This window comes from Sminthopsis crassicaudata, chromosome 3 (genome assembly GCF_048593235.1).
Source record: "Sminthopsis crassicaudata isolate SCR6 chromosome 3, ASM4859323v1, whole genome shotgun sequence".
NCBI lineage: Eukaryota > Metazoa > Chordata > Mammalia > Dasyuromorphia > Dasyuridae > Sminthopsis > Sminthopsis crassicaudata.
Window position 1 is genome coordinate 335276383 of NC_133619.1, and position 25171 is coordinate 335301553.

Below are 25171 nucleotides of genomic sequence, written 5' to 3' on the forward strand. Positions count from 1 at the left end.
TCCCAGATAGATAATATTCTACCTAAAGAATCCTATAGATAAACAAAACATTAATTGAAACAATTCCTTCAAAGTAGCAAAATATAAAATATAAATCATTAGTTTTCTGTTTATTAGAAAATTTCATTTACGATAATCATACAATATGTAAAATATATGAGACCACCTATGAAGGCATTTAAAGAATCTATATGAATATAACTGTAAAACACTTTACAGAAGTAAGGTTAGACTTATATAAATGAAGATATTAATTGTTCAGGGCACCTAGATGGCACAGTGGATAAGATAAGACTCATTTTTATGAGTTCAAATTCTGTTTCAGTCACTATCTGTGTGACTGTGGACAAGTCACTTAACTCTGTTTGCCTCAGTTTCCTTATCTATAAAATAATCTGGAGAAGGATATGAAAAACCACTCAAGTATTTTTGCCATGAAAACTCGAAACTGGGGTCACTAAGAATCAGACATGACAGAAAAGACTAAACAACAACAAAACCAATTAATTGTTCATGGTCTATGCCAATACCATAAAAATTATAATATTGCCTAAATTTAATTAATACTATACTAATCAAAATACCAAAAATTACTTTTATTTTTCATTTTTTGAAAGGCAATCAGGGTTAAGTGACTTGCTCATAAGTGACACAAGTCATATGTGTTAAGTGTCTAAGGCCACATTTGAACTCAGACACTCAACTCCAGAGATGGTGCCACCTAGCTGTTTCCAAAAATTAATTTTTAGAGTTACAAAAGTCAAAAATCTCAAGTGAAATGATGAAAAAAGTGGGAAGTGTCTAGTTATACTATGACCTAAAAGTAAACCACAAAACAATTAAAACTATCTGATATGCTACAATACATTCTTGAGAGAGGTCACAAGGAGCAAAATTAGATATATATTTTTAGATGTGGAAAATACTTGGTTTTGCTTGACTGTGCTTGTTTCATACAAGGACTATGTTTTTTGGGATTTTTTCCCATTTGGAAGAAGTTATCAATAGGGTCACCAAAATCAAAAGAGTCATTGAAGTATTTAAAAATTTTTTTTAACTTTTTTTTTGCTGAGCAATTAGGGTTAAGTGACTTGCCCAGGGTCACACAGACAGGAAGTGTTAAGTGTCTGCGACAGATTTGAACTTGGTCCTCCTGATTTCAGAGCTGATACTCTATCCTCTGCACCCACCTAGCTGCCCTGTCATTGAAGTATTTTTAAAAATTCGCAGAAGTGAATGGAAGGAAGCTCAAAAAGAAAGACAACAAAGCAAGACATCTCTGAAATAACATGTTATATACTTAAAAAAACCCCAAAACACCTAGTTGTAAATGATAGAGAGTCATACATAATTCTCTTCTTTTATACTTTGTTGGAGTGGGTGGAAAAAGCACATATATAATGCCAAGTAAGTGCCAGGCAGTGTGCTAAGCAGGTTAAAATATTATGTCATTTGATCCTCACAACCCTATGAAGTAAGTTCTGTTATTCCCATTTCTTGTTGAAGAAACAGAGAAATTAAGTGACTTGGCTAGGGTTTTAAGCCAAATTTGAACTTACATGTTCCTAATTTCAGGCCTACTACACTATATATTGTATCATCAAGCTACCTTTTTTTGTTGTTGTTCATTAAATTCAGAATAAAAAATAAAGTTTTAAATAAAGTTTTTTTTAAATAAAGACAATTTGATAGTAATTAAGGGATAGAAAAAGTGCTCAGTCAAATCAATTAGTTGGATAAGGAATAATTATTCAACAAAAGCTTTTGGGAAAACTAGAAAGTAGTTTGTAGAAATAAGATTTAGATCAACATTTATATCATACACTCCAATGGGTTCTAAATGGAAACATGTCCTAGAGAAGAAAGGTCATATCATAAATGAGAAGAACAGGGAAGGAAATACCTTTGCCAATTATGGACAGGGGAAAAGCTTTTGAACTAATAAAGGATAGATAGCATCAAAAGAACTAAAGTGATCAATTTCAATTATGCAAGCATTTTGTTTAGTAGAAACAAAATCAAGGCCATTAAAATTGGAATGGAAACAGTAAGCTGGAAAAATATCTTTGCAGCAAATTTCTCTAATACAAGTTTTATATCTAAGATATATAGGTAATTAATTCAAATATCCAGAACCATTCTCAATAAGTAAACTGTCAAAGAATATTAACTGGCAGTTCTCGGGAGAAATTCGCATTGCTGACAACTGTATGAAAAAAATGCTCCATATAAGATAAATGCAAATCAAAACAACTCAATAGTAGTACTTTCTATCTATTATATTGACAAAGATAAGAAAAACTGAACGTGGGACCTACTGGAGGGGATATGTAGGGACAAGCCCATTATGGGTAGATGGGTGAGATGTTTCTGCAGAACAGTTTAGAATTATTGAAACATCCAAATTCATTAAACTGTACATAATTTTCACTGAGTAACATCATTACTAGGTCTATACTCCAAAGATATTAAAAAAGAAGAAAATAATCTATATATAGAAAATATTGATAACAACGCTTTCTGTTGCAGGAAAGAATTAGAAACTAAGGAGGGAATGGCAATGGAAAACTATTTCACTAGAAGAAATGATTGAATGGATGATTTCAGAGAAAACTTGAATAACATGATGCTGTATGAAATGAAGAGAAAGAGTAATTACTGACTATAAAAATTGCAAAAAGAAAAAAAAAACAAACAAATAAAAAAACCGTACTTTGGGAATTGAAAACTACAGCCAATGCAATAATCAACCATGGCTTCGGAGGATGGATGATGAAGCTTGTCAATCACATCCAACCAATCTGGAGAACAATTTGGAACTATGCCCAAAGATATAAAACTGATACCCTCTGACTCAACAATACCACTACTAAAATCTATATAACCCAAATAAATAAAAGAAAAAGGAAATGACCTACATGTATAAAAAGATCTATAGTAGCTCTTTTTGTAGTGCAAAGACTTGGAAATTGAAGAGATATCCATGATTTGGGGAATGGTTGAAAACGTTGTGATATATCATTATGATGAAATACTATTGATATAAGAACTAATAAGGAAGATGGTTTCCAGAAAAACCTGGGACTGATATGAACTGATGAAATGTAAAGTGAGTAGAACTTTAAAATAAAGTGTGAAATAAAATATTATTATACACAATAAAAGCATATATCAATAATCAATCAACATTGACTGTGAAAGATTTAAGACTCTGATCAATGGAATGATCCAGGATAATTTGGAAGGACTCATGATGAAAACTGCTATCTACCATGGAAATAAATGATAAACTGAGTGCAAAGTGAAGTATAATTTTACAACATACTTTATTTTTTTAAAATAAATTGTGACATGGTTGATTTTTGGTGTGACATGGCTAATATGGATGTATTTTCCATTTCACATAAATAATGAGTAACATATTGTTTATCCTCTCAGCGAGTAGGAAAGGGGCTGGATGGAGAGAGAGAATCTGCAACTCAAAAATCTTTTAAAATGCTAAAAGCCAATAAATAAATCTACAAAATAAGCAAATAAACCAACCAACAAAAAAAATTAAGGGAAGAAAATAAAAAGTCAAAGTGATGCTACATTTTCAAATTCTTTTTAAGAGAACCAAAAATTGCTAGCAATCCATATTTTCAGTCAGTAATTACATCTAATTGGGGGTAAAAATCAAAATGAAATAAATTCAATCAATAAAATACCAACATAAGACAGTCCATAATAATAGTAGCAGAAATATAAATATTTTTGAACTTCTAGGTAAAATTTTGAACAGTGGTTGAAAGATCTCACCTTGACAAAATCCAAAACAGCATCTCTCTGTATTTGTTTGGTCCTTATTTTCTCCTCTTCATATTGTAGGGCAGCAAGTTGTGCTTCTTTCCGTGTACGTTCTACTAACTGCTCTCGTTTCCGATGAAATTCTGTATCTGTCTGTGAAAGCCAGAAAAGCAGTTATTCCCCATAAGCAAATGGGTATAATTTTAATTATTATTATTTTAAAAAATTTTACAATTATAACATTTTTTGACAATATATATGTATGAGTAATTTTTTTTATAACATTATCCCTTGAATTCATTTTCCCAAATTTTCCCCTCTCTCCCTCTACTCCCTCCCCTAGATGACAGACAATCCCATACATTTTACATGTGTTACAATATAACTTAGATACAATATATGTGTGTAAATCCAATTTTCTTGTTGCACTTTAAGTACTAGATTCCAAAGGTATAAGTAACCTGGGTAGATAGACAGTAGTGCTAACAATTTACATTCATTTCCCAGTGTTCCTTCTCTGGGTGTAGCTGTTTCTGTCCATCATTGATCAACTGGAAATGGGTTGGATCTTCTTTATGTTGAAGATATCCACTTCCATCAGAATATATCTTCATACAGCATTGTTGTTGAAGTGTACAGTGATCTTCTGGGTCTGTTCATTTCACTCAGCATCAGTTCATGTAAGTCTCTCCAAACCTTTCTGAATTCATCCTGCTGGTCATTTCTTATAGAACAATAATATTCCATAACCTTCATATACCATAATTTACCCAACCATTCTCCAATTAATGGACATCCATTCATCTTCCAGTTGCTAGCCACTACAAAAAGGGCTGCCACAAACATTTTGGCCCACACAGGTCCCTTTCCCTTCTTTAGTATTTCTTTGGGATATAAGCCCAATAGCAGCAATGCTGGGTCAAAGGGTATGCACAGTTTGATAACGTTTTGGGCATAGTTCCAAATTGCCCTCCAGAATGGTTGGATTCTTTCACAGCTCCACCAACAATATATTAGTGTCCCAGTTTTCCCACATCCCTTCCAACATTTATCATTATTTGTTCCTGTCATCTTAGCCAATCTAACAAGTATGTAGTGGTGTCTCAGAGTTGTCTTAATTTGCATTTCTCTGATCAGTAGTGATTTGGAACATTCTTTCATATGAGTGGATATAATTTCAATTTCATCATCGGAGAGTTGTCTGTTCATATCCTTTGACCATTTATCAATTGGAGAATGGTTTGATTTCTTATAAATTAGAGTCAGTTCTCTATATATTTTGGAAATGAGACCTTTATCAGAACAAATGGGTATAATTTTAAGATTAAATTCACAACAGGAGATAAAGAACAGCCCAAAGTTAGGCATATTTCTAATCTTTTCTATAGTTTGTATTTTGTTGATTTAGATTGAAATAACCTGAGAGGAAAAGGCTAGTTTTCAGTTTTGAAATAAACTCGAAATTGTAGATGCCTAATTAACTTTAGTGTTTGAGCATCATATTTTATAACTTGTGTGAACTCACTATTAGAAAATAGGGTGATATATCCAAAACCAATGATAATTGGTTTAATAATATAAAAGAAAATAGTTTTTTTCCCCCGGAGAATAAAGCTCTACATTTAGCAAATTACCTGACTGTGACTCTGTGATAGTGATAGAAGATAAGATGCTTCAACTGGAATCCTGATCAAAAGAAAGAAACACTTTTTGGTAAATAAATAGAGATTCAAGTGACATGTATAATTTTAAAACATTGCAAAGACAACCTTTCACTAGACAAGTTATCAGTAAACTAAAACAATGTGACCAGTATTGTAAGAGTAACTACATTTTGTAAACCTGAGCTCATAATTAAACTAAGCTAAAATAATGATGCTACTAACTCATGTTTCATGTTATTTGATATCACTGATTTATGTACTGTTTGCTAACAAATATTTATATCATTGAGACAAATATAGTTAACCACAGATAACTACAGTTATTTAAGGTAACTTTCCCAAACTTGATCACATTTATTTTGTCAAAGATAGCTATTATTTTCTTTATTAAACACACTACAGAGATACATATAAATCAAGATTTCTTTTATGTATAAGATCAATTTACAGATATAAATCTGGTCCTCAAGATAAATTTATGACTTTTATTAATTGGTTTTCAACAAAAAAACTTTTGTCACATATAAAGCACAATTAACAGCAGAATAAGAAAATTAGGTTGATGTTTATGTTTAACAAAGGGAAGCAACTTGGTACATAAAAAATTCTTACTTACATATTGCAGTCTTATGTAAGTGGTTTATTATGCATTACCACCTTTTTCTATAAGCTTAGAATTTATTAGTTTTTCTGAAAACAAAAATTTTCAGAATATTAACTTTTTTAGTTTTTATCATCTATTCAGGACCTGATTGTCAAAATTGTAACTAAATCACCCTAAACCATTAGAAATCAAAGTTATCAAGTCCCTCCCTAGCTCAAAGATTCTAATAGATCTCTCAATACATACATGATATGATTTCAATATCTTAGTTTGGTTTTAAGACTGTCTTGAATTAGTCCTATCCAGTTAATATTATCATCTACTATCCCTCAAAAACTTTCAGTGAACCTCCCAGTCCAGTGTGCTCAGTGCTACTTGTTCCAAGTTAAACATAATTCCCTCCAAAGTCCCAGTTTCAAGTTCCATCCTTTCTATGAGGGTTTCAAGACCATACTAATTTCCTACCTCTGAACTCTAATAAGGCTTATTTCTCCAAACTGTTTATAGACAATATAATGTAACAACAGAAAGAAATATATTTCAGTCCCAACTTCCTCTATTTCATGAACTCTTTATGAAATTCATGGCATCTATCTATGTCACTGGTTTGGTAGTAAATACGTCATTTAAAAAAATTTTTTTTGGTAGTATTTATATATTTTCATCTAGATTATAAATTTCATTAGAGTAAGAGTCATGTCTCTAAGGGAATATAAGGAATTGTATATTCTGTGAAACCTTAAAAATTTATTTATTTATTTTTAAAACTCTATCTCTTTTTTTTATTGTGGTAAGTTTATTTGTTTTTAATACACATTGCTTTATGAATCATGTTAGGAGAGAAAAATCAGAGCAAAAGGAAAAAAAAAAAAAACATGGGAGAGATTTTTTAAAAAAAGTGAACATAGTATGTGTTGATTTACATTCAGTCTCCTTAGTTCTTTTTCTGGATGCAGATGGCACTTCTTGTCCAAAGTCTATTGGGATTGCTTTGGATCACTGAACTACTGAGAAGAACCAAATCTTTCATAGTTGATTATCGCACATTCTTGTTATATGTGTACAATGTATTCCTGTTACTGCTTGTTTCACCCAGCATCGGTTCCTGTAAATCTTTCTAAAATCAGTTTGTTCATCATTTTTTATAGAATGATATTCCATTATCTTTATATTCCACAACTTATTCAGCCATTTCCTTATCGACAGGCATCTACTCATTTTCCAATTCTTTGCCACCACAAAAAGAGCTGCTACAAACACTTTTGCACATGTGGGTCCTTTTCCCTCCTTTAAGATTTCCTTGGGATACAGACCCAGTCATGGCATGTTGGATCAAAGGGTATGCACAGTTTGATAGTCCTTTGGGCATAATTTCAAATTGCTCTTCAAAATGGTTGGATCAGTTCACAACTCCACCAACAATGTATCAGTGTCTTAGTTTTCCCACATTGCTTCCAACATTTATCATTATCTTTTCCTGTCATTTTAGCCAATCTGAGAGGTGTGAGGTGGAAGCTTGAAAATTTAAATATTCTGTATGACTACCTGCCAAAAGCCTTTGCCTTACAAATACCACTGGATTTATCCAAAAAATCAAAAACATATGCTGATGGAAAACGCAATTTTCTCTTTTGGATGATGCTTGAGCAGGAACAGACCAACTGGTTTCCACGTACCTATTCTATTTAACTTCTGAAATTTGCAACAGATTGATGAATGATCAAAAGATCCAATGAAAAGCTATAGCAAATAATTCTTATGGGAAAGTCAAATGTGAAAGATATTTTAATGGACATCATATAACTTTATTGAAAAAAAGTATGCTCTTTCAAAATTTATTTTTTTAAATGGCTGGAATTCAAAGTTGCTTCTCCGTGTTTCTTTCTATAAGTACTTCTATTATCTTCTGTATACACACACACACACACACACACACACACACACACACACACACACACACACACGCTTACAGAGACCTCTTGTTCTTTTTTAGTGATTCCTATCACTAGTTCGGCTTGTTATTTCTTTTTTTAGGGTCTATTTCAGAAGGAGTTCGATGAATTCTTTCCACATCTACTTTCCCTTCTGTTTCTATTATCTCTGGACAGTTCTCTTTGATAATTTCCTGTAAAATAGAATCTAGGCTCTTTTTTTGGTCATAGTTTTCTGGAAGTCCAATAATCCACAGATTATCTCTCCTAGATCTATTTTCCAGGTCTATAGATTTTCCCAGTAAGTATTTGACGTTGTTCTCCAGCTTCTCATTTTTTTTGTTTTGTTTGACTGATTCTTGGGTTCTCTGTGAATCATTCATTTCTATTTGTTCCATCCTGACTTTTAAGGAGTTATTTTCTTCTTTCACAGTTTTTAGTTCTTTTTGTAAATGCCCAATTTCGTTTTTAAATGAATTATTTTGCTCTATTGAGTTTTTTTCCATTTCCCTAATTTTTTTTTTGAGAATTATTTTCTTTTTCCAATTCAGAAATTCTATTTTCTTGAGACTTTTTTATCTTTTCCAATTCAGAAATCCTACTTTCCTGTGTTTTTTTAACCTTTTCTAATTCATAAATTTTGTTTCCCTGCATCTCCTGTGAATTCTTTATTTTTTCCAACTCCAATTTCAGGACGTTGTTATTCTCTATCATAGCTTCCCTTTCTTTTCCCCATTTTTCTTCGATCTCCCTCAATTTTTTAAGAGCTTCTTCTAGGAGAGAGTTATGTGATGGGGGGCAGGAATCGTTCCCCTTTAGGTTGTCTGTTGATTCTCTGCTGTCAACTTCCTCGGGGTTGGATACCCGCTCTTTCTCTGTATAGAAGGAATCTATGGTTTTTCTAGCTTTTTTGCTCATACTTAAAAAAATCTTTTGGGGTCTGTTCCTGGGGTAGGAAATTATTTACTTCTTTACCAGCTTCCTCCCAGACTGGATGGATGCAGCGGCCCCTGCGCCGGAGCTAAGAGAGAGCTCTGGGAGAGAGTTCCCCACCCCCTCCCTGGGAGTGCCTCAGAGGTGATTAGCACTGCTGTGCTTCGAGGGCTTAGAATAGTGAAGACAGCAGGAAGCCCAGCCTATGTGTCCGGGTGGGGAGTGGATGTCTGCAGCAGGTGACGTGAGAAGCCCCTGCGCTCAAACTGGAAGTGTCTGCCAGAAACTGCAGTCCCGCTTCTCTGGGACTTCCTGGAGCTGAGTTCCACTCCCTCCAGCTAAGCTAGGCAGTGTGTGTTGCCTTGGGCCGTATCCACCCACTTGTCAATCTCTTAACTATTCTCAGGTGGTAGCTGAGGCCACACCCCCTGGTGCCAAGAGATTTGCTGAGTCTCCCCCCGGGTCGGGGAAAATCTAATTTGAGTTTTAAAATATTTTGGCTTTCTCTTCTGAACTGCTAAATAATTAGCAGAGAAGAGCTAACAGCCTGTGCCAGATTCCTTTACCTCAGTGGCTTCTCTGATCCCAGAGCCCTTCCCAGCGCAATGGGCGCAGTGTGCCCCTACCCCACCGTCTGTGCTGGTCTTTCTTATTCCTCCCCTGAGAACTGACCTTGTCTGTTGAAACTCCAGATTCTCTTCAGCTGGTAAGTCGTGCTTCCAGTCCTTGTGGTATCTATCAGTCCTGAGCTAATTTTGAGACTTAATTTATCTAATTGGTTGTGAGGGAGTGAGGACGTTCACTGAGTCGTGTGTTTCTTCTCCGCCATCTTGGCTCCGCCCCTCGGCTTGTTATTTCTTATAGTGCAATAATATTTCATTACACTGACATGGTATTATCTATTCATCACTCATATCCTTTGACCATTTATCAAGTGGGAATAACTTATTCTTAAACATTTGAATAAGTTTCTTACATATCTTGGAAATGAGACCTTGATCTTTTAAGGAAATACTTCTTTTAATTTTAATTTTAAGGCAATAATGTTCTATTCATTTTCTTCTGGCTGTGTGCTCCTATGATAGTAATTTAAGCTATCAGGTTGCCAGGCAATTTAACAAGTTACAGAAAAGGTATTGACTTGCACTGATAGAGTGAGGTTAGTTATCTAAGAGGTCTTTATCCCAATGAAAAGACTGGTTTGGTCTTTACTCTTATCCGAAAGGATAGGAAAATAAAAAACCAAAGAGTATGACGCTTTCTTCCTCTATTCAGCTTAAACAATGAATTTTTGGAATTCTGAGATGAGGGGTAGCTTTTTAAATATATATATATATTTTTTTTTTTGAGTTCTAGTTTCTCTCTCTTATTCCCATTTACAATTAAAGAGACCACATGTGAAGTTATGCAAAACATTTTCATAAAGTCACATTGTGAAACAAAACATAGATCTCCCACCCCAATGAAAATAAAAACCCTCAAGATAAATAAAGATTAAAAAAGAGTGAGAAAAAGAAAGAATGCTGCATTCTATATTCAGACACAATCGGTTCCTTCTCTGGGTATGGATAGGATTTTTCATGTTTCATCTTTCATATTTCAATCTCTGTCCTTCAAAGTAATCATAGATCATTGTATACTGAGAATAGCAAAGTTATTTACAGCTGGTCATCCCAGAACATATTACTTTGTATAAAGTACATTTCATTTTGCTTAAATTTGTGGAGGATTTTGCAGAGATGTTTTTTTGTTTGTTTGTTTATTTTGTTTTTGTTTTTGGTGAGAGCATCCTGCTCATCATAGAACAATAATATTCCCTCACAAACACATTAACACATTTTACTGAACTATTCCCCAATTGATGGGAACTCCCTTGATTTCCAGTTTTTTTGCCCTAAGAAGAAAGTTGCTATGAATATTTTTTGTACATATAGGTCATTTTGAAATCTCTTTTGGTATTTATGCTTAGTGGTGGTGTTTGTTAGGTCAAATAATATATATGAATTTATAATCCTTTGGACACAGATCATATCTTTTGATAATTTATCAATTGGGGCATGGCTCTTATTTTTTATAAATTCAACTCAGTTTTAAGGGGTAACTTTTTAAGCTGTAAGAAGCAAATTTTGGAAGAACTTTCAGTGTAAAGGTCATTGGTGAAAAACACTATGAGTAGATGATTAATATTTTGTGTGTCAGTTTCCTTGAGTGTAAAATGACAATGCATTGTATTTGCTTTCCCTCATCTTCCTAGCCTACAAATTAATAAGCTCTTTCTAATTTTAAGCCAGATACTTTCATAATTATGCTTTTAAGCTTTCAGTAAAATTTTATAAGAGTCACATTTCACTTAAACATTTCACAAGGCTAATCTACAATAGACTTCAAATTAATTATGCAATAAAAAGCTGACTATAAATTTTAATTTGGGATTTAGAAAAGTTTATTTTAATATGTCTTGAATAAGTGGTATAGATCATCTATTTGCTGAAAGATTTCAGATTCAACTTCAGTTTTATATACATAATTTTAATCTAAGAAAAAAAATAATCAGCCCTTACAAAAATTACTGGGTTAATTACACTGTAAATTATATTATGCAACTGAGTCACTTTATTCAAAATTTTTCAGTCAGGAAAGACATCTTTTCCTTTGTTGTATTGCTCTCTAAAAATCTAGAATCTGGGTGTTTTCTAATTCAATTCCTTGAAGTTCTTGTCCCTGAATTTTAATTCCAGAGTAAATGATTATGAATAACATGATCTGATTTTTCATACCTGTTTTGATGAGGGTATCTTCTTGTTTCTTCTACTCTTTGAAAATCTCTAATAGGCACTGCTTTTACCGGTGAATTCTAAACCAAATAAAGATGAAACACCAAATTTAATATATATATATATAAATAAAACCAAAATTATGAACTATGAATCATGTAGTTCAACTTTTTATTATTATATTTTTTAATTTACAAAACATATGCATGGGTAATTTTTTCAACATTGACCCTTGCAAAACCTTCTATTCCAAATTTTCCCCTCCTTCCCCCTAGCCCCTCTCCTAGATGGCAGGTAGTCCAATACATGTTTGTTAAATTATATGTTAAATCTAATATATGTATACATATTTATATAATTATCTTGCTGCACAAGAAAAATTGGATCTAGAAATAAAGTAAAAATACCTAAGAAGAAAAACAAAAATGCAAGCAAACAATTAATAGAAAGAATAAAAATTCTATGTTGTGGTCCATACTCAGTTCCCATAGTTCTCTCTCTGAGTGTAGATGGCTCTCTTCATTACTGGACAACTGGAACTGCTCTGAATCAACTCACTGTTGAAGAGAACTGTATTTTATACTGTTCAATTTTATACTAAACCGTCAATCAGAGATTTGGTCTCTTAGACTATAAATATCTTGGCAGAATCTGTAGATTATATGTTATCATATTGGTTTTATAGCATTCTGATCTAAGATCTTTTTTCTTTGGACTGGACTTGTGATTGTATTGCCATTTTCTATCCACTATGTCAAGGTATTGTTTAGCCATAGTACCTCTTATAATACTTCAAGGACCATTGATTCATGTGTTCCTTACATTAATTAGGATTACAAACTCTTCATACCTTAGGGGAACAGCAGGAAGAAGGGAACAAGAACCTGTTATATGCCAGATACTGAGATAAAGTGCTGAAATATTTAATTTGCTCCTCACAGCAACTTGGGGAAATAAGTACTGCTATTACCCCAGTTTTACTGTTGAGTAAATTGAGTAGACAGAGATTAAGTGATATGTCTTAGATCACAGAAGTAGTAAAGGTCTTTTTTCCTGAGTTGCTGGGGATAAAAAATTTACTATCTGCTGGTGAATTTTGTAGTGATGGAACTTTCCAGGCAAAGACTGATCCTTGGACAAAATAGGTGACATTCACTATATGAATCCCTTTTTACTTGGTAGCATAATGCAGAGCTTGTACTTTTTTGGAAAATCATTTTGGACTGGTGAATAGTGCTGGATTTGGAATCAGGAAGATTTTTATTAGAAACAGGCCTCAGATACTTAGTAGTTATATGATGCTGGCCAAGTCATTTAACCTCTCTTCCAAGTTTCAGCTTCCTTATCCATCTGTGAAATGGCGATAATACTACATCTACTTCAAAAAGTTATTGTTAGAATCAAATGAGATAATGCACTCCACAAATCTTACAAGTACCACAGAAATGTAGTTGGTGATGATAATAATGAGAATGATAACCTTCAAGAATTCCATAAATTCTCCATGCCTCAATGACCCATCATATTGGGACATTAGTGGAAGGTAACGAGTATATATACTACAATATTTCTAGGATCTGTGATTTTTTTCTTCTACACTTAGTAAACATAGATAGCCTTGAAGAAATAATTATTGTCCTATGGCCAAACTGGTAGTAAGCCTCTGATTTAACTACACTAATCACTAGACAGAGATATAACATTTGTCAATAAATCCATAATTGAAGTTTTCCCACTAGGCTGAACCTAGAGTCACCTTCACACCACAGTGAAGACTATGAGTAGGAATTTAGAGCAAGCAGTCATATAGGAGCAAACATATTCACCTACCCACAACACTTCTAGTACTTCATAAAATCTTACTTTACTCTGCATAGATTATATAAACATAGATTTTAATAACATAGATCTAAAAAGAGAAAAGGGCCTTAGAGGTCATTTTGTTCATCTTGTAAACAATAGATGAATTTCATTTACATTATACCTGTTGGTCAAAAAGCACTAATGTCTAGTAATGGAGAGCTCATTAGATCAATTGCTTTTCTCTACTATATCCTTATCATAAATTGTTGCTGTTGATAGATAGATGTGTAGTTATAAAGCTGTCTGTTAACACCAAGATGCTATCAAATATAATTCTTATTTTTTGTACAATGCTATGCAAGAAAAATCAAATACAATGCATTTTGGTCAAGGAGTTTGTCAGAAACTAATTTGTTAATTAAAATTAAGGTATCATAGCTTAAGCATGAGATTTACAAAAGATATCTGTTTCCTTAAAATTTCCTGCACTGAAATCATCAATAAGTTTTATCACAGGGTATTAATTTCCTAATATTAATTTTCTATGTGTAACCAAAAAAGAAAGAGGGATCATTACTATGCTTTCATAGTTCTGTATCATAATATACTTAGCAAAACAGAAATATCGTTGGCAAATTCACAAACACAGGTGAGAAAAAGATTACTTTTTACAGGATTAAAATAGTTGTATCCTTTACTAAAGTTCTGCTTTGATAGCTTATTACAGTATAGAGATAGGTGACTGGCTTCTCAAAGACCATATCAGTGGATCAAGGGGTGTGATTACTTTTATAAAGTTAGAAGGGCTCTGTATATCAGCTGGTGGCAGGCTGTATGTCTTTTCTCTCCTTTGAATTGTTCCTTCATACTACTACTCTCTTTTTGTGGTTAAAATAGTCCTTGAGAAGGCTATTTACAATAGGTACTTCCCTTTCCTTTTCTTTCTCTTATTTCTTTGCAGTCTGCATTACACCTCATAAATTCAACCAAAGCTACTGTCTCCAAAATTACTGATGATTGTTAAATTGTCAACCTAAATGAGTTTTTCTCAATCCTCTTTCTTCTGAAATTCTCTAGAGCTTCTGACACTGTTAATTAGCCTCTTCTTAATACACTCTCCATCTCAGTTTCCTTTTCTGGATCTTCATCCAGGTTATATTTTTTTAGCAGTGGATAACTCAAAGGATTCTATCCTGATCCTTCTTCTATATTTTCATGTGATATTCTTGCTAGCTCCCATGAATTCAATAACCATCTCTGTGCCTGTGATCCTCAAATCTAACAATCTTTTCCTAATTTCTCTTTTGATCTAAAATCTCAAACTCAATATATACAAAACTAAGCTCATTATATTTTCTTCTGACCCTCTCATCTTCCTAATTTCCCTTTTACTATACAGATAACTGCCATTTACCCAGTAATACAGGTTCACAAGCTAGGTGTCATCCTCAACTCTTCATTATCCCTCACCATTTCTTTATATCCAATCTGTTGTCAAATCTTGTTGAATTTACTATCATAACATCTTGTATGCCCTCTTCTCTCCTCTGACACTCCTACCCTGCTGGCAAAACCTTCTCATGCCTAGACTAATGACATAGCACAATAGCTGGCCTCCATGCTACAGGATTCCCTCCTATTCCAGTCCATCCTCCATTCAGCTATCCAATTCATCTTTCTAAAGTGCATATTAGGTTCGCCACCCTTTCATACTATGAACTCCAAAAGCACTCTTGTTACTTCTAGGATCAAATAAAAAAATCCTCTTCAAAGTCCTTCATCATCTCTTCCCTTTCTATCTTTCCAAGTCTTACTCCTTACATATTCTCCATAATCTATAATCAAGTGACCCTGTCCAACTCTTTGCATATGATATTCCACCTTCCAATTATGAGCAATTTTTTTCTGGCTCTCCCTAATGCCCAGAATGCTCTCCCCCTTCATCTCTGCCCTTTAGTTTCCCTGGCTTCTTTTAAGTTTCAGATAAAATCTAACTTTCTCTAAGAAGCCCTTTCTAGTCTCCCTTAATCTTAGTGCCTTCTGTTGGAGAATAACTACTCCCATTCCCCTGCCATTTTATCTCATATTTCTCTTGCTTTTATGTAGTTGTTTCCAAGTTCTTTCCTTTATTTTTTTGTTAGGAGGGGAATTGAAAGCTGGAACTTTGGTGCACAGCAAATGTGAGTTGACATCTGATTCACATAGCTTCTATAAGTTTAGAGAGGTTCATTGCAGGAAAGTTTGTGGTAAAAAAAATTAGCTATTAAATTGGGAAGACTATTTACAGTAAAGATGGAATAAGCTGTCCTCTGCTTTGGTGGAGAATGTCCTTATTTGATATTTTGAAGTAATAAGATATGAAAGAGACAACATGGCAGCATAAAGATAGGGAAAAAAGAGAGATGTTACTGTACCCTCACTGATTTAGACATCAGAGCATAGGATATTCTCATACTGCTTATACTGTTTACATGTCACAGTGCAAGCTTCATTCATCCATCAACTAGTTTTTGATTAAACAATAAATGTTATACAAATATTTTGCCAACATTAGAGAAGCTGTCAGAAGAATATTTTCTCACTGAATTTTAAGTCAAGTATGGTAAAACTATATTTTATTTTTGGAGGGATTAAATTTTCAAATAAGCACAAAAATTTTAAAAGGTACAGAATAAAAAAATTGAATATATACTGACTGGGATTAAAAAGATATAAATTATTTTTAAATTATGTTACTTGAGGTTATTGTATTAGAGTTTAAGTAATGCTCTAATAGGCATTTTCATTATTGAAAGTAATATTAAATTTAACAATGAACCTTTAACATACCCACAAAGTAATTAGAGACCAATAAAAGAATTTGTTGTTAAGATCATAACATGTCATTGTAAATCATACAGCAAATTAGCTGCCCTTCACTCTTGTAGCTTGAGTCATAAATGTTGGTCATTCAGCTGGTCCAGTGTTATCTCCAAGTTGTACCACTTTTGATTAATACAACACAATTCAGCTTTTACATATAAGATATCTTATAAGCCTCAACAAAAAAGTATTATGTACAGAAGCATTCAAATGGAAAAGTCAAAGACCCTTTTTCTTTTTTATAAGAATAATGATAATCCCAAGAATACACTTTTGTTTCTAAGAAACTAAGTATATTATAACATTCCAAACAGGTCTGAAGTATAGTCTTAGAATATTTCTAGAAATCAACATTCTACTTGCAAGTAGATTCAACTTCTTTGTTATTTTTTAATAGAAATACTATGGTATCTTGCTTCTATTCTGCACTCTTGGAATCTGAAAAAGACATTTTGCAGATGGCAGTGTGCTGAATGTTCCGTTTGTTACTAAGACCATTCTGTACCCCTTATGGAGGAATATTCAAATAGTTAATTTTACTGGCAATTAATTTACATTCTGTGTAATTACATTTAAAAAGCTTTAAATTTTAATCTTATTTTATGTTGCATTTTGATTGCAAGCTCCTTCATGGAAGAGACTGTCTTTTGCCTCCTTTTATATCCCCACTGCTTAGCACAGTAGCTGGCTGGTGTCTAATAAATGTTTACTGACCTGAATGACTGCTGCCAGAGGATAGTTCTACTTGTTCTATTAGTTATTTGGTTCTATTTGAAATTACTGATCATGTAAATATATAGATCAGAGTTAGAAAGAGGGGAGAAAAGCATTAATTGTTTTTTTAGTTGCTTCATTATTAAAAACAACAGCAGCAACAAAAAACAATCCTAAAAGGTACAGCTTACTTTGGGAATCTTGTTTATTACCCCTTCTTAACTATGAAATAATTTTCCTTGATTGACAGTTAAGATTCCAAATCTGGATTGAATAAGTGCCTTTAAAATATACTTGCAGTGGATAGAGCACCAGCCCTAAAGTCAGGAAGACCTGAGTTCAAATTTGGCCTCAGACACAACACTTCCTAGCTGTGTGACCCAGGGCAAATCACTTAACCCCAATTGCCACAGCAAAACAAACAAATAAATGAATAAAATATACTTGCAGAAACAGAAATTTGAAAATTAATTCTTCACAAAAAAATATTAATATCTGAAGGATGGAGCCTCATTATCAATAATTATCCTGAGACCACAGAATTTCATACTGTCCTGAAGACTCTAACAAGTAATAGAAACAAGTTTAAATATTTGCATCACACCTCATGAGAAATTCGCCGCTGTTCAATATATGATGTGAATTGTGAGCTGAGGCTGCCTGAATCCAGGCACTTGGGCTGTCTCATCTCTTCCTCTTCTTCTTCTGTAGCACAGCTGTCGATATAGTCAATCTGATCCAGTTCATGTTCCCCTTGACATAGTTAGAAACACATATGCACACCAGAAAAAGCATTCAGATTAGATAAGCAGGGAGAAATAGAGGCTATTAAGTATCATATTTACATTTATTTGAATAACTCCTCCAGACTCCTTTCTGACCCCACCATACTCTTTCACTGATACGATCCGTTTTAAAAGGAGATCAAGTTATATATGTGTCTGTGATCTGGTCTACATTCACTATCAGAAAAATTTATTTTAGTTTCTTTCCCTCTTATGAAAGAATATAACAATTAGTAGCAAAGTTACTGTCATGAGTTTTATCATTCTTTCAATTATGTTTCATTCTTTCAACAATTCCTCAGTTTTACATAAAGCTATTTATACTCAAGAGAGAGCCAGCTCACTTATGAGTGAAAGATATTATTTTGTTTAGAATTTGTTTTAAAGTACCAGCTTAAAAAGTAAGTGCTTAGGGTTCACCTCATAGCTTATGTCTCCTCGAGAATTAAAAGTATACTAGATAATTGACAATTATATATTTTTTCCTATTTCCTTTGGGCCAGTAAACTGCAAAAAGAGGGTAGAGAGTGAGAAGAAATTGAATGGGGTAAAAGAATGAGTATTAACTTGTTTTTCATTCTTTCAACCTTATACATATAGCAAATATTCTGAAGCAACTCTAATTCAATCTTTTTTTTTACCTTGATAAGGCCAAATAATATTTTAGGTGTAAGTCTCAGCAGAGTTAGACAAAACTTTATTGGTGGCAAGATTACTATAACAAACTTCTAGATAAATGATACTGAATAAAATGGTAAAAACATGGCTACCATGAGGATTACTTGGGAGTTTAGTAGGAGTCAGAAATTCTTTTTGACTAATCTTTGGACCAGAGCAATGTCACTTTTTAGCTAATAAAGTAAATAAGATTGAAATTCAAATGTTCTGTATTCTTATACATTTGACTCAGTTCTCTAAATATTTGAGAAATGAAGCCTTTTTTAGAAATACTCACTGTAAAGACTCATTCCCCAAATGCTCCGATAGGGCATAATTTTGGAGAAAAGACAATAATTAAGCTCAAATATAACAAAATAACTTTCTAAATACGGGCCAAAAATTGCTGCCACTTGCCTAGGGTTTTTTGATTTGTTTGTTTTTATTATAGCTTTTTATTTATAAGATATATGCAGGAGTTATTTTTCAGCATTGACAGTTGTAAAACCTTTTGTTCCAATTTGTCCTCTCCTTCCCCCCACTCCCTCCCCCAGATGGCAGGTTGACCAATACATGTTAAATATGTTAAAGTATATGTTAAATACAATATATGTATACATGTCCATATAGTTATATTTGCCTAGGGTTTTGATGCAACTTGCATGCAATCTAAAAAGAGATTAAAATCTTTATAGCAACAACACAAAAGTTTTTGTTTTTATTTTCATTTAAGATTTATCCCCCAAACAATAAAAGCTTTTAAAAAATAATTAAAAGTATTTTAATATTGAAAGAAACAAAAATTAAAATTGTATCATGGCGATATTGTACATGGAATCCATTTCATATGTAAAACAAATTTCTTTCTTTTTTTAAATTTTATTTATTTTTAATTAATTTTATAATTATAAATTTTTTTGACAGTATATATGCATGAGTAATTTTTTTATAACATTGTCCCTTGTACTCATTTTTCCAGATTTTCCCCTCCCTCCCTCTTCTCCCTCCCCTAGATAACAGGCAATCTCATACATTTTACATGTGTTACAGTATAACCTATATACAATATATATGTGTAAATCCAATTTTCTTGTTGCTCATTAAGTATTGGATTCCGAAGGTATAAGTAACCTGGGTAGATAGACAGTAGTGCTAATATTTTATATTCAATTCCCAGTGTTCCTTCTCTAGATGTAAAAACAAATTTCTGAAATCAAAAATGAAAATAAAATGTCTGATCTATAGCCATATGAAAAAAATGCTCAAAATCACTATTGACTAAAGAAATGCATACCCCCTCATACTTATCAGATTGGCTAAGATGATAGGAAAAAATGATAAATGTTGGAGGGGACATAGGAAAACTGGGACATTAATCCATCGTTATTGGAATTGTGAAATGATCCAACCATTCTGGAGAGTAATTTGGAATTTTGCACAAAGGACTATCAAACTATATAGAAACCTTTGATCCAGCAGTGCCACTACAAGATCTGTACCCCAAAGAAATCATAAAAATGAGAAAAAGACCCACATGTACAAAAATGTTTGTAGCAGCTCTTTTTGTGGTAGCAAAGAACTGAAAAATGATGGATGCCCTTCAATTAGGGAAATGATGAATAAGTTGCCGTTTATGAATAGAATATTATTATGCTATAAGAAATAAGAAACAGACTGATTTCAGAAAATCCTGAAAAGATTTACATGAACTGATGCTGACTGAATCAAGTAGAACCATGAAAACATACACAGTAATAGCAAGATTGTAGGATGATAGAACTTAAGAACGTAAGTTTCTTGGGGGCAGGGAGGGACTGGCTATATAATGAGGGGTGGAGATTCACAACCTGAAACTCCAGCTACAATCAATTAATGGTAATCAAGGGAGGATCTTTCATTTCAGAATAGGAACTAAAATACTGCCTTTGTGATCTACTAATCTAGGCATCTAATTATGTAAGAATATAAAATAAAATCTTTCCTGCATTCAAAAAAATACATAACGATTATATAATAATCAACTATGATAGATTGGCTCTTCTTAGCAATTCAGTGATCCAAAGTAATTCCAATAAACTTTAGAAGGAAAATGTCATCTGCATCCAGAGAAATAACTATGGACATCAATGCAGATGAAAGCATACTTTTTTTTGCCTTTTTTTTCCTTGCTTTTTTTTTTTTCCTCATGGTTTTTCTTTTGTTCTGATTTTTCTGTCCCAATATGACTCATATGGAGATATGTTAAAAGAGAATGTACATATATAATCTAAAAATTAAAAAAAGGAAAAAGGTTGCAGGAACAGAGAAGGAACTATAAGAAAGAGAATAAAAGGAAAGAGATGCAAGAAAACTGTGGAGAAATAAAACTGAACAATTTAGATGTCATTAATGTATATTTACCTCCACCATTTGTTACCACCATGCTGCCTCGATTTTCTTGGTACTGACTTTCTCTTCGTAGTCTTTGTTCTTTAGTAATCTCTGCTACTCTCAAAGGTAAATCTGAAAATTCATCTGTGGGCTTTATAAAATATTAAAGGCAATAAAGAAATATTATCTCTAATTTTAGTCAATAAAAACATATAAAACATGAAATAATGTCTAAATCTGAATGGAAAATTTGATATATAACAGTCAAATATATGAAGAAATAGAGACAAAGACCAATTCAGGTACGTGTTGTGTTCATTTTAAATCACTAGTTAGCAGCTTAGAAACATTTTTTTTTTTTAAACAGAAATAGCATAATAAATGGTGGTTGAATAGAAAATAAAAAAAACTGAAATCCAAAAGACTTACTTTGAAAAACGGAAATCAAAACCATTACAATATTAATCATTATGATGAGGTAAGTGGGGTTGGTAGAGAAAGACCCAGAGGTAAGCAGGGAAGGGCATTGATGGGGATCAGTTTAATCTTATAGACCCACCCTCTGTGGAATTGTCCAGTCTGAAATTTGAATTATGTCAAATCCCTTTCTCCTTCCCCCTTCCCCATGCCAAATGATGTGTCTTCTCTCAGTCGTCCCCCCCCCCCATTGTCTCTATTCTTTTCTCCTTAGTATAGCTAACTCCTTTAGAGTATTAAACTCCTCTATAGATTTAGCCTGTCAGCTAAGGGCATACTCCAGTCTCATTGGGTTTCTATTCTCCTGGTTAATTGTGAGTTTCACAAGGGAACTTGTCCTTTTTCTCATTAATTGTTAAAATCCCCTTTCCTTGCTAACTATACCCTTTCCCAACTCTATTTCATATTTACCTTTCATGCTGTCTACTGTATTTCTTCATTTTTTCTGTAACTTATCCTAAATAAACTTACCTTTTGCCAAAGCGAATGGCCATTGTGAACTCTTCACATGACCAAATCCCAACATTTGGTGCCTTTCAACATTTGGTGTTAAACCTCTACACACATTATTTGGAACTAGAAATTGCTCTCCTAAATCACATCATTTTTTTGACCCTAACCCACCTCAATTAGGTAATACTGAAAAAATATATGAAAATTTATCTAGAATGTTGGTTCTTGAAAATAGGTAGTTATAAGGTAGATTCCTTTTTTAATCTCACCAGTTAGAAACAGATACTCATTCCATTTTACTTTTTTCCCCCTCTTCCTAAATAGTTAACTATCATCTAGAAATTCTATTCTAAATCATCTTGTCTTACTAATTTCAGAAAATAGTTGTACTCTACTCAGTCCTTTATACTAATGGTGTCAACTCAAACAAAAATGTAATCCTGCAGAATACCATAAACAAACCTTACGTAAGTTGTACTGTATTTTATTTTCTTAAATGTTTCCCAATTACATTTTTACCTAGTTCAAGATATGCCACATATGGAACAAATATGAAACCCCTGTCCTAGCAGTTTATAATGCTTTCCCCTTGAGTAAGAAAACAGCTACAAATGCCTTTTCTTCAATGGTTCCAGAGTAGTTCCTGGGCACTGTTTTACTCAACTCTTTTCCCTCTTTTGTTCTGAGGAACCAGAAATAAGAACAAATGAAATCTGGATTAGTAGGTGGTCTAGAAAAAAAGTTCTGCTGAGAAAGTAGGGATTTTGATAATTTGCTCTGCTAGAGGTAGTCAAAAGTATATAGTAAGGAAAGGGAGAAGGGAGGCCCAAAGGAGGAGCAGGAAAAGAAAAACAGGAAAGAAAAGGAAATAGAAAAGGGAAGTCTTCTATAAGACTCTGTAGTCTACTTTTGATCTCCCTCAAATTGTTAGTGCTCTTCATACAATACCTGCTAAATAAATAAAACAAATAATTGTTTGATTGATTTGAAAATTTAGATGTCCTGTTCCTATCTCTAAAAGGAACCAATAAAGTTTTTTCCCAAAGGATCCTAGGTAACCTTCCCAGAAACCTTCAGTATTTTGGCAATAAGAACCTAAAGAATAACATAAGTCTCAAAGATTCTGACCTTGTAGTATGTTTTCTAGAGCCCCCAAATTGGAGTGTCAAAATATATCGTCTCAACTAGCTCTCTGGAGGATCTCTAGACAAGCCTTGGTCTTAGTGGAGGAGTGGCCCTTAAATACCTTAAGTAGGATTACATCACCACAACACACTAAGCATGTGCCAATTGTAGAACCATCATATCATCACATCACACTGCACAAGTGCTAACTATAAGCACCCTGCTATTGATATGTAAATGCTTCTTTATTGTAAGTATCCCTTGTTTCAAGTAGAACACTTCTCAGGAAGGCTGAGAGCTCTTAGAGGAGATGGGGAGCCAAACCAGACATTGTTAGCAGGTTCCCTCTGGGCTGAAGAGTCTTATACCTCACCCAGAGTTCTCCCACTGACTGTGACTCTCTACATTGACCCACATTACCCTGTTGAGGAATGTAAAGGGCACTACCAGCTAATCAATCAAAGGAGGGTACATAATTTGGTGGATAGAAAGGTGGGCCAGGATTGAGGACTATCAGAGTTCAGATTTGGCACTGTAGATTTAATTAGCTTTGTAACTTTAGGTAAGTTAGTCTCTATCTGCCTCAACTTACTTAACTGGAGCTGACCAGCTGGGCATTACAAGCTTTTTTTCCCCCTTCTGTTCCCTTTGTCTACATAGGGAATATAATACCTTTACTGGTTACATTTGGATGCTCTGCCCAAAGGAATATTAATTTTGATTGCTGAAACCTCTAAAGGTATCTTGGGGTTTACCAGCTAGAGTTCTATCTTAAGGACCACATCTTAAACCCAAATCATTCTGGCTCTTATTGATAGACAATGAGAGTTCCCAGGCCAAGCCTCAATTGGTCACAGTTGTAGTCCTGATCTATATCTGACCACACTGGGTCCAGATTGTTAGGATTACTAGGTGAGAACTCAGGTTGTCTGGACAATTATAAGGTGAGAACTCAGGTTGACTTGACAGTTCTCTGGCTCAGACTTGTAAAGGGAGTTTACACCTTAGGAATCCTAGAAGGAGCAAGCTCATTGGTTGAAGTGGTTCTTCCCAGGAGCCCTTGCATTATCCCACACCCATTCTCTGGGAGGATAAAAAGAGGCAACATTGAGCTTGGAAAGCAGTCTGGACTGGGGAAGGACAAGGGCTGGAGGACAGCACTTCAGGAAGAGGAGAAGTCTCTGCATTACATCAGGCCTGACGGGGCTCTCTGCAGGAAGGGAAGTCACTTCTCTGGACAAGAGTTAACAGCAACTGCCTGGAGACAACGGTTCTCTACAGGAAGAAGAATCTGTCTGAGAGACGATCAGAACACTACACCAGATGATTCTGAAGGAGGAAGTGGTGAGTCTGCACAACTCTTACTCACTTAATCCAATCCACTTGAATGTCATGGTCCTCATTGTGAATAAAAGAGAAATGACAACAACAACTTTAAAATGGGGCAAATGATACCAGCTACTTCCCAAGAAGGTCAAAGGAGGCAATATTTACAAAGCGCTTAGCACAGTGTCTGGAAAAGTGTAGGCAATAAATGATTTCTCTCCTTTCTTAATTATTTGACTAGTGAATTCTGGCATATCTCCCTAATGCTTGCTGTCATTAATTGTGTTAGAATTAATGCTATAGTGAAAAGATAATAAGCATTTTATTTGTATTTAATGGAGTTTTTTTCCCCACACAAAAAGAAGTTTAAGTTGGGTTCTGATATTTTGAGGATTGCCATATACTCTGTTAATTAAAATTAGGTTATCTGTACAAATGTGCCACAATATCAACTAGTCCATTATGCTAAAATGAAAAAAATCATAACTATATACTGAAAAAAGACATAAAATTACCATGTTAAAATAAAGTTATTTTTAAAAATATTCTTCAACATAAATTGAGACATATAGGCTCTCTTAATTAGAAAACGTCCCATTTTTTTCTTCCTTATTCTCCTATTTCGAATATTTTTAAATTACTTACTTCATTCCCTGACCACCTCTTATCACCGCTGTCCACACTATTAAAACCAGAATCAAGGGCTCCATATGGACGGCTTGAGTACAATTCTTCATGGCTGAGAAGAAATAAGTTTCAATTCATATACATTAGTAAAGCAAAGTCAAAATGAAATGACAGCATCAATAAACAACAATATAATAATAATAATAATAAACAGTATCTGAATGTAGTGGCTTGTACAAAATAACTGTATAACTGAATAAACATTCACTTTGACTTTATA

At 33.5% G+C, this 25171-nt stretch overlaps 1 protein-coding gene across 8 annotated transcripts in view; it reads right to left on the reverse strand.

The window, feature by feature from the left end:
* Positions 1-25171, reverse strand: part of LRCH3 (leucine rich repeats and calponin homology domain containing 3) — a 163570-nt gene that overhangs the window by 40432 nt on the left and 97967 nt on the right. For all 8 annotated transcript variants that reach the window (XM_074301491.1, XM_074301494.1, XM_074301493.1 and 5 more), the window contains 6 exons: positions 24910-25003; positions 20914-21034; positions 17676-17824; positions 11696-11772; positions 5421-5472; positions 3799-3939 (listed from right to left, as the gene is read on the reverse strand). In XM_074301491.1, coding sequence (XP_074157592.1) covers positions 3799-3939; positions 5421-5472; positions 11696-11772; positions 17676-17824; positions 20914-21034; positions 24910-25003 — 634 coding nt within the window. The remainder of the gene's footprint in view (positions 1-3798; positions 3940-5420; positions 5473-11695; positions 11773-17675; positions 17825-20913; positions 21035-24909; positions 25004-25171) is intronic.